Below are 16,934 nucleotides of genomic sequence, written 5' to 3' on the forward strand. Positions count from 1 at the left end.
GTGGAAACGTCTGCGGCTCAGTCCCTCTGTTCTTTCACTCTCTGTGAAATCTAATCATCTTTAAAGTTTTGTTCACTAGAGATTCAGATGGAATGTTTGAAGTTTCTGACGGAATAAGAAAAGGACAGGAACGAGAGGACGTCTGTTGAGGCTGCCCAGTAGGACCCCTTTACTATACAAGTACAGGGACATCAACAGAAGTACTACACAGATATGTACAGAGCAACCAAGCAACACGTTGAAATACTGAGTAATAAATGTGGTGCAGGAAAGGAAAGGTATTATTAGTCCACTACAAATGCACATATCTCACTTCTTTTTTGTGTGGCTGGTCCAATCTTTAAGGCTCTTTATTCTCTTGCTACAAACGGGCAGCAGTGAGTGCCGCCACAACATGGATTTGAGTATCACATCTGTGCTTGACTTTTGAATTTGATTGCTTTGTGATTCTGCAAGCTGAGGCTGACAGTTACCCTCCTTATAGTGAGAGGATGTGTGACCTGGGATGAGTTGCATGGATCCTCTCTTTTTTGTGCTAAATCATTCTCTGGTCCACAGAGCTCTGTAGAAAAACAAGGTGCTCTTCAGTAACGTGAAGGGTGACGAATGGGAGGTGCTTATGGATAAAGAACCCCAGATAGATGAGGGAGAATGGATTACTGGAAAATTAAACTCTGGCGTATGCATTACCATCTGAATGGGGGAGTAAATGAAGAATCGAGCAGAGGAAGTGGAAATCTATACTTAGTGGAGGATTAAAACTAAGCGGTATAATGAAGAAACAGAGTGGACATGAGGAGACACACACACACACACACACACACACACACTGAGAGGGAGGGCATCTGCCAGCTTCAGCAAACACAGTCATCCTGCACCTTAACACACACTCACACCGCATCACGTGACAATCCACATCAGAGAGAGGGGAGAGAGGAGGGAGGCACTGCACAGAGAGCACTAGCACTACCATGGACGGACACACACCTAACACACACACTACTGCACAGGGTCCCAGTCTGCGTTCCATTGCACTCTCCTGGCTGCCAGAACCTTGCTGTGTCTTGTCAAAGAAAAAAGAAAAAGAAAAAAACAGCAAGTCTGAACAAATGGTCAAAAAGAACACACACGTTGGCTCCCACTGGCTATAATAAAAAATGAACCAGAAACTAAACTTAGAATATAAAAAGAACCAGTGGCACCGGGTTTTACAGAAAGCATTTTCTCAATAACTGGCTTTTGAACAGCTCTACGCTTTTTCTTTTAGTCTACCAAGTATATACTATTAACCTTACCAGGCAGCTAAAATCTATACAGTACTGTCATTGTTCATATATTTATAGATATTTATACACTATACAAAGTTGGCAAAAATACATAAATAAATACATTAAATAAGATTGTACACATCACAATTGTGTGTTTTAAAGATAGAGCACTCTTTGTTGAAGAGGAGGGCCAAGGCAAGATTTGAAAGGAGGTGAAGAAACAGGAGTGTTACCCTTGACATCCCGTAATGGAAAGAATCACTCTCAGTCTAGCAACATTTAAGATTATGGCATTGGATCAACAAAGTGTATTGCTTATTGCCACCCTGATTAAAAACGTCCACATTATGGCAGGAGTTAGATGCTGCTCTGCCTGTATCACATTTACAACCAGTGAAGGATCTAGATTTACGGAAAGTGGTCACACTTTATTTTTGGCGTGTCAATGGACTTTCTGGCTCCCTGTGGGACTCCCTCTGAGGGATGGCATTACAGAAGAAGGCAGAACTGTATCCACTGTCCTTCCTGGAGACTGCTGGCAGTGTCTGTTGAACCGTGTCATGTCAAAGGCAGAGTTGGTCCTAAAAGTAATGTGAAACTAATAAGCTCCATGCCTGCACTGCACACAGGTCCAGCCAAACACATAGGTATACGGCATATGGAAAACAGGAAAGTGAGTGAAATGACATTTAGAGTGAGAATGAGAGGACTGAATTTATGTGTGTCAAGAAGAGGCTTGGCACATTTTGGACAGCCAGAAAAATAAACTGGATTCTCTTTTTTCTTTGAATGATGAAAAATTCTATTAGGTCTGTCACATTGCAGTTTATAGTTCTGGACTAATCCTAGGCTTTCCTCGCTGGGGTTTGAGAGCTCTTACAAATATCTCACTAAGCAAGGGACAAGCCTATCAAGTGGCAAGTTTGTGTCAGACAGTTTTACATAAAAAAGAGGCCAAATAACAAGGATACAAATTCTCCTTACAGGGTCAGATTGATGAGTTGCTTCCTTTGACTCAAAACCCTCTCCATACTTCCCCATGTATGGCCCCCAGCACAGCAATAATGACTCCAAATTCAATGAGGAAGGCATCATCAGTGTCAGTACAGGGCCAATCCTCTCTAACACAATGGCATTACAGTAAATCCCCAAGCCTATAAGCAGACGAGGTGAGATGTGATGCCAAACAGCCGGGGCAGAGCGACTCCATAGGGATGTGCGCAGTCCTCTCACAAACTGTAGCCAGAAGCAGTTTCTGATGCTTGTAATGACAACACAACGATGTTTACGGCATCAAAAACACAGGCTACAATTTGTCAATTTCCTGGAGATGTGGGGAATGCGGAAGTGTCACTACAGTGAATCTGGGATGTGTTAGGTATCACTCCTTTCCTTTTGTCTTGCCCTGACCGCACAACACCTCCAACAAAAATACAGCGGACATCAAAAGCCCTTATTCAAGAAGGGCAGGTATAATCAGCTTCAGCATCATCAACATCACCACTGTTATTCATGAATATCATTGTTTTCTTCATCATTTCAAGTGACAAATGAAAACTCGGCATACAACAAATGTAAATTTTTCACCAACAATATTTACATGAAGTTTTCAAAAACAGAGGGATTTTTTTTTTCCCGCGGTTTTGTAAGAAAATAAAAACAACACAAGAACACCAAGCACACACATACACACACACTGACCAACAGTCAAATGTGAACAAAAAGGAAAAATATATTATTACTCATTATTGTTTTTCATGTTCATTTAGTTACTATTCAAACAATGCTTACTGAAACCCTGATTGGGAGAAGTCACATTGGTTTTCACCAGATGCTTAAAACAATTGAAAGGGTGAATCAAGGGGGAGGCGATGTCTGTCTGCGCAGGGCCAGATGCACACACAAACTCGTTGGAAAGAGACAAATGGAACCCAGATGACTTCTGGACTTACTCAGCCATCACAACACGATCCAGTTTAAAAGTAGACAGCCTCTCTCTAGGAGAAAATTACTACAGCCTCACTTTAATCAACAAACACACACCAAAAGTTCTTTAAGGAGTTAAAAACACCACAAAATAAATACCGCCAACACAACAGCAAAGCAGACATCTTTCCAATGAAGTGAGTCATGAATACCTAAGAAACTGGAGCACCTTACAGAGTGAGAAAATGAGGAGAGTATGACAAGGACAAACCTTATCATCAGGCTCACAAGAATATCTTGTTAATCACTTGGCAAACAGGTGGGAACCCTTCAGCCAATGGAACTCTAAGTTATTTATAAAGCAAACAGAGACAGAAAGGCTGCTGGTGACAATGATGAATTTTCTCAGTAAAGATGGAGGTTAAGACATAAATCGTACAAACAGAGTCTAAAGTTTAGAAACTTAAAGTTAGGCAACATAATGCTCAACTGTGTATACTTTAATCGGAACCAGAAAACAAAAAAAAAATTGAGTTATCAATTGTTGCTGGATGAAAAGTTACCAGTGAAGTTTAATTTCATCCCGGGGGAAACACAGACGTCTGTCCAAAACATCAAGCAAGAAAGATTGCTCCAATCCAGTAGTTGTCTGCATTAACTTCCAACCAATAGCTCAAAAGATATTCATTACCAGGACCAAAGTGGTAGACCAGCACATTGGCAAACACTGTCAAACTTAAAGCCATTTGGCCTCCCATAAACACAACTGCAGAAGTCTCTGTGTTTAAGAAATAGAGGAAAGAGGAGTTGTTGTTGTGATGTGATATTGAAGTTTTAAGTGCCTTTACTCTGCAGCAGAGTTGTGGGTAGTGATCTCTATCATCTAGAATTAAACTTTTGTACTCAAACACTAATTATCTGCACCTGCTTATTGGTTCTGTTATATTCATGAGCTCAGACTTGTTGAAGGTCACTGCTGACTTTGTTAGTGCCAAGAAAACACAATACATTTTGAGGTGTGAGACAGGTGACAGTGTAATAAAACTGGGATTTGGAAATTGCTTTGTTCTTTATATTGTTTGGCTCTGAGCTTACAATCAGTTTTAATGTTGCGGCTGTTTGACTGCTGGCAATGAGAACATAATGTTGGCGACTTCTGTTTTTTTTATGGAGTGTGCGAGTCTCTGGATGATTTATACATCGGAGCGATATACTAAAGTAAATATGCTGTGAAAGCACAGGTATCATAACAACGACAACTGAGCAGTTTTTCTTGGTAATTTCAGGAGGGATGTCTAACTTTATTCAGGACTATTCAAGAGTTTGAGCAGCAATAATTGATCTGTTTGAAAATGTTATCTACTGAATTCACCTCAGTAGATTCAAGACTTTTAAGTAGCCAGTTTGCTCTCATGTTTCATAGCTTTAAAAAAACAAAGAAATGTCCTTATTCTGTGTTGTTCTGTGATTATAGTTCTGTACTTAATTGTCTTTGCCAAATGTGAGAGCTGAGTTTAGGTTTATCTACATAGTGTATTTAAATATGATTTTAAAAGAGTTTTTGGAGTTCTTATAAAATAATTTCACCACTCCAGTTAGTTCTGTAGCCCCTCATCTTTGCCCAAACAGTTCAGTAGAGAATATGCAATACAGTGGATTTCTATTTAAGTCGATCATCTGTATTCAAAAGCACTCCAATCCTGTAGTCTTTAGCCTCCAGTCTACCTTCTAGGATACTGGTATCACACTGTGCCTCATGTTACTAAAAATAAAGCCATATCGTCAAGTTTACAGGGTCACTGATGACTTTGTAGCATAGCCATTACTCACTCTTTGAGTGGAATTTTTGTGGATGTGGATGGAGGAAATGGAGGAAATGTCTGAGAAACTGTGTTGACCCGCTGGCTGCACATGGCTTTTTCATAGCTCCAGCTGTGATTATGCACCGATTATTTTCCATCTTTGACTGATGAACCATGTGGTGCGCTCGTTTGCGCTGATGCCTTAAAGTAAGACGGTTGTGCTGGTCACCTGAGGGCCTTTTTGTGTGGGGAGTTTTCAATCTCCACACAGTCCAAAGACATGCATGTCAGGTAAATTAACGACTGCCCATTGGCTGTGAAGTCCTTAGAACCTTCTTAAAGGTAAAAATACAGCTCATAGATAGACAGACCTATATTATACCTGCACACATGGTTACTAATGGTACTGCTCCATGTCTTGTATGATTGTTAGCAAGTATTACCTGTGCAGAAAGTGAGTCCCCCAGGTGCAAGGAAACAGATATTGCTCCGTTCTGACCACCTAATGGGAGCGTAATGTGCTGTGACACTGCATGCAGTGGCTGTCAAAACAGTGGGGCCCGTTCCACGGTTGGACAATTGTTCTGAAGGGTGCTGGACTGGATCAGTGCATCACAGCAGTCAGCACCAAGACTCACATGAAACACACTGCCCAGAACACACTCGGAACACTATGTGCTGCCCAGACCAGCTTACAGAGACACTCATTGAGCAGTGACCTAGTCCTAATCAGACAATCGCACTGTTGTATTTTTACATTATCTTTAGCATTAATAAAAACAAGCACAGAGAGAACTAAGAATGCACCATTAACCGTGTCCATGCTGTCTCAACCAGAAAACAAAGAACTGATTCTATTTACTTACCAAGTTGTTCCAGCCTAGAAGCAGTTTTAAAGATGAATTCTAATTTAGAAATAAAAATTATACTGCAGGAGCTAAATGTTGAATAGCTGACAGACTTATGCCACATATGACTTTATGAAGGTAAAGATACAGTCAGTCAGTCAGTAGAGAGTACACTAAAACAGACGTCTGCTGGAGTGGCTCCTAATGGCAGACAGTTTTAATGTTGCTGCTTTATGACTGCTTTATTTATGGAAATGTCAAGCTGTGTTGAATGTGCAAGACAAACCAGTCTGCTACCAGAACAGTTCACTCTGTGGTGCTTTCCAGCACTCAGCAAAGAGATAATATCTAATCTGCTTCTACAGTATCTCACAGTGGCGGATCAAGCCATCATATATATATATAAATATATATCACGTCACATATATATCACATCACAGCCATTCATAGCTCCCATGACCTGCGACAAAAACTCAGAGAACGTTTTTTTGTGATCTTACATTTCTGTCAGTATTGAGAACAAATGCACACTGGTTCCAGATGCACACACATTGCTCGACATTGTAGACAGAAGCCTATTGTGCAGACTGTTGCTTAGAGCTTTGACAGACTTGTTGTTGATCGACACATTGTTTAATAGCACTGCTGTGTGGCTGGCCTCCAGGTGACAGGCAGAAAAGCCTGGTATCTCCATCCTGGCTTGACATTTTAAACACTTGCAGCCTGCCACCAAGAGTCTGGTAGCTTCCATACAAATGCATTCGCATAAACACGTCGGTAAACAGAGATGACAAAGAAGATGAACAAGAAGAGGAGGATGAGAGCCCTTCATCCTCTGTGTTCTTCATTTCATCTCTAAACTCTGAAATCACGGAGCAGACATCACCTCTCCCCAACTGCTGCCCACCCTTTCAGAAACTCCTCCCTTCATTTTCACCATAGCAATAATCATCATGATCATCATCATCATCATCATCATTATTGTTATTACATTTTCCAAAAGTGCAAAATGAACTTCCCCGTACCCTCACTCAGAAGGCAGGGCAGTAGAGGATGGGGAAAGAATGGCAGTAAGAAGAGCAAAAGAAGCACAAGAAGAGAAAGAGAAAAGAGAAGATTTCTGCTGAGTTTAAATTGTGTTGCTCTCGTGAACACACACACACCAACAGGCACACTTTAACACATCGCACGGCACAGTCAAACCTGGTGGAGCACAAAGCAAGAGCACAGGGCAGCACAAAGAATTCATAGTATCGATAACAGAGAAGTGTGTGCACATATCTGAACGCATGTGCACAAACTGTACAAATTTAGCTGTATTCATGTTTGATTATCTAAATTGGTTTCCTCACTTGGTGATGTTGTGAAAATTGACATCATAGTATCTCAGGATGGAAGGATTTGTTTACTTTTAACTCTGATTTGTTTGGTTTTCTTCATCTTCTTTTTTCTCTCTCTGTCAGGGCTTTTTTTGTCTGGAAAAATCAGGAGCATCCATTTCACAAGTTCATGTCTCCGCTTTTCCAGCTTCAGTTTTTTGTTTTGTTTTGTTTTTGTTTTTTCAATCTCTTTTTTGTTGTTGTTGGAGCTACAGCACAGCACCCACAGCACACAGACGACAAAGGAGGCCCTAGATAGAAGGATGGGTTAGGGGGTTGCGGGGAGGTGGTGATTTACTAGTATTGTGCCAGAAGAAGAGAAAGGGGCAATAGCACAAAAAAAGAGGGAAAAAGAGAATACAGAGGAAAAAATAGGAAGGAGAGAAGAAACAACAGTATCAAGAGTTTCATCTTCAGTTCAGATTAATCGCAAACTAAATAGGGATTGCTTTCAAGAACTTCCATAGAACATTAAACCACTCTCAAAAAATAACAAAAGGAAGGGCTGAGAAAGGGGGAGAAAAGCACACTTGAGACAGATGAGAAGGATCAGTGGACAAATGTCGAGACAGAGGAGGTGGGAAACAGCAGACTATGGATAACATACTGTTTGCTAGTTATGTGTATAGAGGACGTTTTGCCAATCTATTTGTCTATTATATCAACATGTATATGTACATATAGTACATACTGTATAATATTGTGTCTGGAGTTTTCACACAATAGGAGTAAATGAGTTCAGATCATTTGGGAAGATTCTGTGATCCCACGGGACTGGCAGCTTGAATGGGTCAGGGCTGCAGTGCAGTTCAGAACTAAGGAATTGACAAAAAAAAACAAACTGATTATCAGACCTCCACAGGCAAAGTGCATAAGGACAGACAGACATACAGACAGTCAGAAACAGGGGGACCATTGGCTAAGCGGTGAGACAGAAATTAAGACACGACTGCACGAGAGGCGGAAACAGAAGAGAAGAGTGGGAAAGGAAATTGAGATTTTGAAATAAAAGAGAAAAGGAGTTTAAAGGTTTAAGAGAGCAGATGGCTAATTGTACCCGTGTTTCGCAGCCTGGCAGCAAGTCAGTCTTGTGCATAGGGATGGGAGAGGGAGGAGTGGAGGGGGGAGAGGGAAACAGGAGAAGGGAAGGGGCCATGAAGGAAGCTGGGACGGTGCGATCAGGCCTTGAGAGCATGCCACTGGGCAACATTAGTACGCGGCCGAGCGAGCATGTCTTTCCAGTGCTTCACTTCTGCTGGTCCACTCTTCCACGATAGATAGATCTGAGAGTGTGAAGAAAAAAACAAGATAATCAAGAACACTTAATGAAATTATCTCTAAACTGTCTGAGACATGAAAAATCGTTGTAAGCTTCAGCTCACTGTGAAAGTAATGTCTTTTCACACATATCATTTTGGTAAATGTTACCTCCTTCAGGCTGAGAAGCAATACAACTTTCATGCAGTATTTGGTATCTGCTACTTTAGAGTGAGCTGTTTCCCTGCTGGAGAGCAGAAATGAGTTGGAAAGTAAGGAAATGAACCAAGAATACTGGTCTCAGTTCCCTCACAGGATGCATTACTGATGAAGGTAAAATGTGTTTTGCTGCTGTCTAAATGAATGACAACTAAAGTTGCAGACATTTATAACTTTACATTTTTCTGCATTAGATTTTACTGCAGAGCTGAGTTTTGCTTTGAAATCAGTATTTATTTATTGAAAAATACAGCACTGAGCAAACACATTGAATGATAAAAAAGTGAGGCTAATGTCCAGAATAATATTCGCCCCACAGTCAAGGGCTGAAGGTAGGGCCAAGGTTGATGTGGGAAGGTTTCACTACTAAAGAAACTGGCAAACCTGGCAAAAGGCATCACGGATTCAAATGAACATATAGAAAATCTAAGGAAGAATTTAGAGACAGCCACTGAATCATGAAAGCCATCAACGTTTAGGATCTTTCTGAAGCGAACTAACAGCTTTAGGAGTGATGTCAATCAATCAGGAGTCAGGAGGAAGAGTGGTCATCCAGTGATCTGAAGGTAAGTGGCTCAATATCAGCTCTCCAAGTCCAGATGTTGAAATATTCTCGGACAAGATACCAAAATCCCACACTGACCCTGACACGTTCCTCACTTGTAAGTTGTAAGGCTGAATTTAATGGTATTGGTCATTTTTATCTACATGAATAATTGCATGACATGATCCTCTCCAGAAATTTGAAGCTACGTGATTTCTCGTCATCGATTTGTTTTGCTGGTGAATAATGGATGTTAGAATGTTTTTATGAAAAATTATAGAAATCACTACAGTCGACGTGGTCACAGACTGAATTGTAATAGCAAGTTGACCTACCTCAGTGGTGACTGTGTTGCCTGACGGTACTTTTAGTCAGGTGTATATTTTCAGACATAAGACCACAATGTTAAATGTCTTCATATATAACAAAGAACAAGTGGTGGTGAACTAATGTACTGTGCAAAAGTCTTAAGCTGTCACTTATTTCTTCAAAGCTCATTTTAAGAAGCAGGACTTTCTTGTAATCTTTTAAAGCAATAGTTCGCCTGGTGTTTCAATGCTTTTCTTTGGAAAATGGCAGCATTTTCACCCATTTCATACCCAACCACTTTCAGCAGAATGTGTGTTTCTGTTGAGTTTGTTTAGCCACTTAACACTGATATCTGAATCATTTCAGCATAAAATGTTACCCAACTCAAAGGACGAACCAGTGTTGTGTGGAAAACAAAACAGACAACTTCAAAAAGAAACTATTCTAAATAACATCTTTAGGCGCTTTGTAACGAGCAGCCTGTCAAAAAGACATATAATTTGTTCTCATTTCTTTAGTTGCATCTACAAAAAGGACCAAACACAGTTTGCCAGATATAAAATAGTAGGTTTGTACAACAAAAAAATATTAGCCAAAAACTTAGTACATCTTGGTATGTGTTCATAAAAATATTTGAAGAAACTCGATCAGTGGAGGACAAATTCCGAAATGACAGGCCTTGATGTAAAATATCTACACAGATGAACAGCATCTCAAAGTGATGTACTTGAGAATAAGGACAAAAATCCAGCATAAACCTAACACAGGACCTGAGAGAGGCATCTGGACCTTCAGTTGATTCATCAGGTGTTCACTGAAGCCTTGTTATGTTTGCACAGGTTTTATTAAGTTGTATTTCCCATTTTTCATTCCATTTTTGTCCACTTTCCATTTTTCTGCCAATTTTCTTGGGTAGCTCAAGACTCTTGCACAGTGCTAGACACAGATCTTTTACCAAAGTAAAGTATTAGTACTACAAGATAAAAAAATATTTGTTTCAAGAAATAGGCCTGCATTCAAAACCTTACTCGACTCAAAGTATAAAAATTATGTTAGCAACAAATGCTCATTTTTGTCTGCATTTCTTTTTTGTTAAATATCATATAAGATTATCTTTGCTGATGTCTAAACAGCATGCAACAGTTAAATGTAGCTAACTGAGGTAGTGCTGAGTTTTAATCTTATTATATTATTATAATAAGATTATTATATTGCAAACTGACTTAACTTTATGTGTGACTGTTAACTGTAGTTTATATCCTTCATTATCACATAATAACTGAAATTGTTGCAAGATAAATCAGTGAGAAAAAAAAATGGAGGGAAAAGTTCAACATTACACACTGTTAAACTAGTGGGTAGCATGACATTTAAACACTAAAGTAAGGTCAAAGTACCTAAGAACTGCTTTTCTGTCCAGTTCTCGGTTGAATTCACCTAGTTACTGGAACTGAGAGCTACAACACAGCACTGCGACATGTTACCTTGCCAATAACATCATTACGGCTGAGCCTGTCCTTATCCATGACGGTGATGATGATGGTAGTCTCCCTCAACACATGGGCGGGCACGTCGAAGGGGAAAGACTCATTGAAAATGGGGTTCAGACAGCGCTTCATCACCACTGTCTTCTTTTTCTCCACACGCTTGTCCTTGTGCATGAGCCACACCTTCACATAAGGATCTACAACGTGGATTCAGAGAGCAGACGTTTACATGAGAGGGAGGACGGGGGGGACAAGAAGATGCTTTTGGTGATTTTTGGGGTCAGGTTAGCAATTACCCTCTTAATTGTTAAAGTCAGGGAAGGCAGCAGGGAAGCAGATACTTGTTTGAGTTCAAGGTCAACCTATTCCCTGAGCTAGGAAATATACAAATGAGGAAGTATTTCTGGAAATAGGGCCTGGGATTTGTAATACCAATTCTGGAGCATTATTATATTCGGTAATACCAACAGCTGCCACTCACAGTACTGCACGAAGATGCAATTTTAGAAAAGTGTGGCAGAGAAAGCATTTCACTGTGAGACTGAGCACTTTTAAATCTAGCAGCGACCAGACTGAGCTGAGGCACATTTGGCTGGAAGGCTAAAGATCCTCATAGATATACAGACAGGGAGGTCAAGGGAGAGATGCTTGATGTAATGTCACCTTGCTGCTGCAGCTATCTACAGTCGACAGTGACCAACCTCTGTGCAGACAAGTCAGTAAATGTTTGACAATGGAGACAGCCATACGTGAGGCCGCGGTGCTTCCAAAGTCATAAGAAGGGCGGATAAATGGTAAACACAGGTTAGAGAAGGAAAATACTGAACAAACACAGAGTATTCTCTACCTGAGGTCCCCCCGATATCCATGGCTTTAAGATTGCGCGCTTTGATGATGTTCACAGTGATGGTGTTGGCAGTAGGATTATAGCAGAGAGACACCAGCAGGTCTCCTCGTCTCCCCTTAGAAACAAACACAATGGAGCACGAATCATGTGGTCTGATATCAGATTTCATCAGAGGATATCAAACTCCAGATTACTCACTAGCTTGTTCTGTAATGTTACATCACTGCCATTTCTACTCTGACCCCTAATGCCAAATACAGATGGCCCAGTAACCAGGTTGGATAGCTGAGCACGTTGCTCATCCGAAAGCTACGCCAATAAAGGCTCACATGCTGAAAGCAATCACCAAATGTGTTGCATTTTAATTGAATAACACTGGGAATAAGTGAGTGTACTTTTCATGGTCGTGCCAAATGGCCATCACTTCATCTCTTACACTGCCATCACTGCAAGGCTTGAGCTCCTTCCAGAAGGTCTTCATCTGGCCCAGTTCCACCTTATTCAGGGGAATTGACACCTCTCCAATGGGGTCATTCCTGCTAAAGCGGTCATAGTCCAACACCTGGAGGTAGAGAGTGCGTTCTCTCACCTTCTCATAAGGGAAGCCTAAAAACAGACACAGAACAGATAACACTGCAGGGGGAGCTAGGGACAGCAAAGTCACAGAGACCTAAAAACAGTATTGTCAGTGTTCTTAACGGTAGAGAGAAGGCAGTGTGAGGTGCAGCATCCAAACAGGGATGAATTTAGCAAAGACCAGAGTGTATTTTAAAAGCTGTTGGACTAGACTGCTCTCTTTGAAATGACCCAGAGGGATCATTATACAGTACTCCTGCCAAAGACACCTCTCTCATTCATTTTTCAAGCGCACAGGCTATTCCATCTTTGGGAAGGGTTTGAGGCTTTTCAACATTACTCTCGCAATTTTATCATTGCGCTGTCAGCCAAACACAATGTAATGAAACTCTAAATTCCAAAAAAATTAATTATCAGCATTAAACATTTTTCTGTTTTGACTGTCAAGTGAAACAGATCCTGTTCATAGCTGCGCACCGCTGTCAATTTGGAGAGGGGTATTGATGTTTTCATGTGACTTCGAGCAAGAAAGAAAGTAAACTAATTTTCCATTTATCACTATGAATAGGCGGGGTAGTTGTCCCGAGTCTCTAATAATTTTAAACACCACACTCTCTTCAAGTGGAGATAGATATATACATAAAGAAATACTAATACTTTTTATAGTCTTTGAAGATCACAAAACTAAAAATTTACTTATTTCTGTTTTTTCTACCATTCTTTCTGATTTGAAGTTGGAGGAGGTGAACCAACCACAGAAATTTAATTTTGTTCAATTTTCTGGTAGTTTGATGGATGAATCCCAAATAGAAAAGCAAAACATTTAGGCTTAGATTGAAGACATCAGGTCAGATTTACAAAATTTAAACATTTACAGCCTACAAATTAATCACTGAATAAGTTTAGGTCTTCAAAAATGCTACTATACTTATGGGAACAGATCTATTTGTCTGTCAGCTGGAATAAAGCAGTTTTTCATACAAAGGTTCTGAATTATTCCTTGAAATGTTGAAAGATCCACCGTTCAAAAAAATACTGCAAATATCAAACTAAGAAAATAAATGTCCTCTTGCTTAATAACAAACCTTTGTGCTTTCAAGGCTGCAGGTGGTTTAATCTGGCAGAAACTCACCTTGAAAATGTCTTTAGAATCGTTACATTCACATCTTTATTTTCAGAGACAATCTTGTGTGTAGAACTCAATCTGGTGTTTAAACAATGTACAAACTGAGGATGCATACATTCTTATGAAATAAATCAGTTAAACGTCTTTCACTGCAGTGTTAGAACAGAAACACCAATTTATCACAAGATTGGCATGATAATCTGCATATTCTCCATGAGCAGGAGCAACACTCAGAGCCCAAATTGCTCCCGATGACAGCTGAGTGCCAGCAATATAGTGCAACATGGGGGTTCATGGTGGCAGCTCGACCACCACTGTTGTTAATATGTGTTTTTATTTTCTGATGGACAGTTTTTACAACAGGTCCATAGCCCTGTTAAATGCAAATATGTGACATTATGTGTCATTTCAGCCACAGGCAGGGTGCAATAAATATATGTGCAACATTTTTCTAATTTCCCACATGTGCAGTGCTCACATTTACAATATGCCACACGTCTATGTTTTTATCCCTGTCTGTTGTCCCTTAATGTGTATATAGTGTCTCTTTTTTTGATAAGTGCATTCCTTATTTAGTTATTTTATCATTTAATACATGTTTGCATGGGGAGGAGATCTGTGCCCCAATTTTGTTGTGCTTTTTGTTGTGTACATTGTACAACTATGCAATGACAATAAAGTCTCTTAATCTTAAATAATTTTTTTCTTAAGATTTTTGGGGATTTTTTGACACTAGTGGCTCTAATTCAACAGACAGGAAATAGGACAGAGAGAGTGTGGGAAGACATGCAGCAAAGGGGCCTAGGCTGGGACTCGAACCCAGGCTTGCTGCGTTGAGAAACTGAGGCGTCTGTAAAACTATGCAATACAGAGTCAAACCATTTATTATTATAAATTGTCATTTTTGTGGCTAACAAAAGCTGCATTATTGATGGCTAACCCCTAACCCACAATATACATTCAAATAGGCACCTTATAGCTAAAAATTAGCCTTTTAAATGTATAAAAGTAGTAAAAGTTTGCTTTATTTGATGATAAAATATAGATGAATATTTCATAGATATCAAATGTTTCAATTAAAAAAAATAACTTTGTCTGTGTTTACTTGACAATGGAATGACTCAAGTCAATACTCACCCTTTTGAACCCTTTTTCAAATTATGTGATGAAATAATGAGAGCAAAATGGTTACACGCACAGTTGAGTCAAGCTACAGTTACAGCTCAACCTGATGTACGTCAGGGAAGGACTGCCATCCTTGTCCCAGTATACAAGCATGGGAGTGAAATTCAGTTATTGACTGAAGTACGTCCAATTAGGTTCACTTAGGTCCAATTAGGTCCATTTAAGACTTGATTCTAGCTGAGTATATACATGCAGGAGTGGTTTGATCCCCACCCTTTCTTGGTCCGGCTTAGAAAGCTTCGATTTTGAGTCGGACTATCATGCTTACATGCCTTTTAAAAGTCCGATTTTGAAATGACATGCATAATAATTGGTGCTTTTCTAGAGTCATGTCAATGTGCACACTGACACCTGACTCAGTTTTTTTTTTTTTTTGGACAAGTGGAAAAAAGACAGACCCTCAAAGAGGAAAGTTTCGTTCCAGTGGGGGTTGAGGTTCTTCCTCTTGACCTTGGTCTCCAGCTTGTGCTTCTTGTCAGGCAGCAGGTAGATTTTGACGAAAGGGTCCGAGGTGCCAGAGAAGTCCTTGGCCGGGAGCTCCTGGCCCTTAAGAACTTTGACGGTGAGGGTTGTGTTCTGGAAGCTGTAGCCTATGCTGAACTGGATGCGGCCCAGCTTTTCACTGATTGGTCCTTCACCATCATCATCCTCTGAACCTGGAGACAGCTGCAGGGCCACAAATGCAGACAAATGAATATAAACACTAACTCATTCTGCAGCAGCCACTCACATGAAAAGTTCAGTCCAAGGGTACACGCTTTGTGTATCACAAGCACATACACACAGACCTTGACAGAGAGAAGCTGTGAGGAGATGAAATTTTAGAGCCGTTTTTCTATCGCAGCATACTTAAGCAGCTGCACAGTGGCAGAGATTGGTCTGACGTTAAGAAGACTGAGAGAGTTTAATTTCCTTACTAATGTCCTTAAGAGGCAGGAGGTGCTCAGATTGAAGATAGGGAGCTTTAGATCCCCCATTCACTCTCACAGCCACTCTGACTGCTTTATCATTGCTTTGCACTAAAAGGCCTCTATCTGATAATAGCAGTGGACAGAGAGAGTGAAAGAGAGAGCAAGAGACAAAAAGTAGGAGGGACAGCATTGCGTGCAAAGCATTGAGAGAACAGCCAGGGACGCACAGCTCAAGGGTGACATTCTGCACTTGCAGCTGTCTTGACAGTCACTTTTTTCCTCCTGCGACTCCACCTTCTGTCTTTGTCCTTTAAGTTTTATTTCTGCCCCTCTAACAATAGCATAATTTGGAACAAAGAATCGAGGTCTTTGTGTGGCGACAACCAAGCAGTGCTTCATTAAACTACTTTGTGCAAAAGCCACTACTGACATTTTTAAAAAAAGACCAACCTGAGGAGTGTTTTGCATACAAAAAGTCACTCCGAGCATTACCTGAAATTGTTGATTTTTGTTCTGTATGCCAGAGAAACAATTTCAAAGTGACAAAGACTCACTAATCATTTATCAATATGGGTTTTAGAGCTTTTAGGCAGAGCAAGAGTGAAGAAAAGAAATGTTCCCACTGTAATTTGTCAAACAGTAAGAGTCACCTTGAATGGCTTGTCTCACTTGATTGCCACTGTGGGAACTGCCTGTGTGTTATTTTTCCCTTATTATGGCTCCCTCATTACAATTTGCAGCTTTAGTTCAACCTGCTTTGTTCTGAAAATGACTTTGGAACACAGTTCTTATATGTAGATGGTGACTGGGATGAACTGGGATCATAGTTGACACCTGAATATAAACATATTAACGAATATTCTTAATTTTTTCTTTGTTATTGATCTCACTCACTGACTTTGACTGATAAGGTGCAGCTGAAAGGCTGCTGATTCATTAGAAAAGTGTCTAATGGTAGAAGAAGCCTCTGAACATGTGTTGTTATTTTATCATTGTGTTATGTAGAGGTTGTGCAGTGTTGTCCATTATGTCGAGCAGCTTCAGCAACATTGTTATTTGCATAATCAGCTGCAGGGGCTCCAGAGAAATATCACTTTTGGGGCATGAGGAGGACCTACATAGTATTTGGCAGTCAAGTTGATGTCACAGAGATTATACACAGAGAAAAACACCCATTGCATTTTATTCTTTTTTTAACAATCGATTACTTATTGATTGGTCTGACAGTCGACTAATGATTAAAGGAAATG

At 40.2% G+C, this 16,934-nt stretch overlaps 1 protein-coding gene across 2 annotated transcripts in view; it reads right to left on the reverse strand.

Moving 5' to 3' along the window:
- Positions 1-4,294: 4,294 nt before the first annotated feature.
- The window catches only part of syt7a (synaptotagmin VIIa), a 74,815-nt gene continuing 62,175 nt past the window's right edge, over positions 4,295-16,934 (reverse strand). For both annotated transcript variants that reach the window (XM_072385979.1, XM_072385977.1), the window contains 5 exons: positions 15,172-15,439; positions 12,323-12,492; positions 11,887-12,001; positions 11,037-11,236; positions 4,295-8,506 (listed from right to left, as the gene is read on the reverse strand). In XM_072385979.1, the coding sequence (XP_072242080.1) occupies positions 8,402-8,506; positions 11,037-11,236; positions 11,887-12,001; positions 12,323-12,492; positions 15,172-15,439 (858 nt within the window). In that variant the 3' untranslated portion in view covers positions 4,295-8,401. The remainder of the gene's footprint in view (positions 8,507-11,036; positions 11,237-11,886; positions 12,002-12,322; positions 12,493-15,171; positions 15,440-16,934) is intronic.

Source organism: Leuresthes tenuis, unplaced genomic scaffold (assembly GCF_036924035.1).
Source record: "Leuresthes tenuis unplaced genomic scaffold, fLeuTen1.0.hap1 SCAF_5, whole genome shotgun sequence".
Lineage (NCBI taxonomy): Eukaryota > Metazoa > Chordata > Actinopteri > Atheriniformes > Atherinopsidae > Leuresthes > Leuresthes tenuis.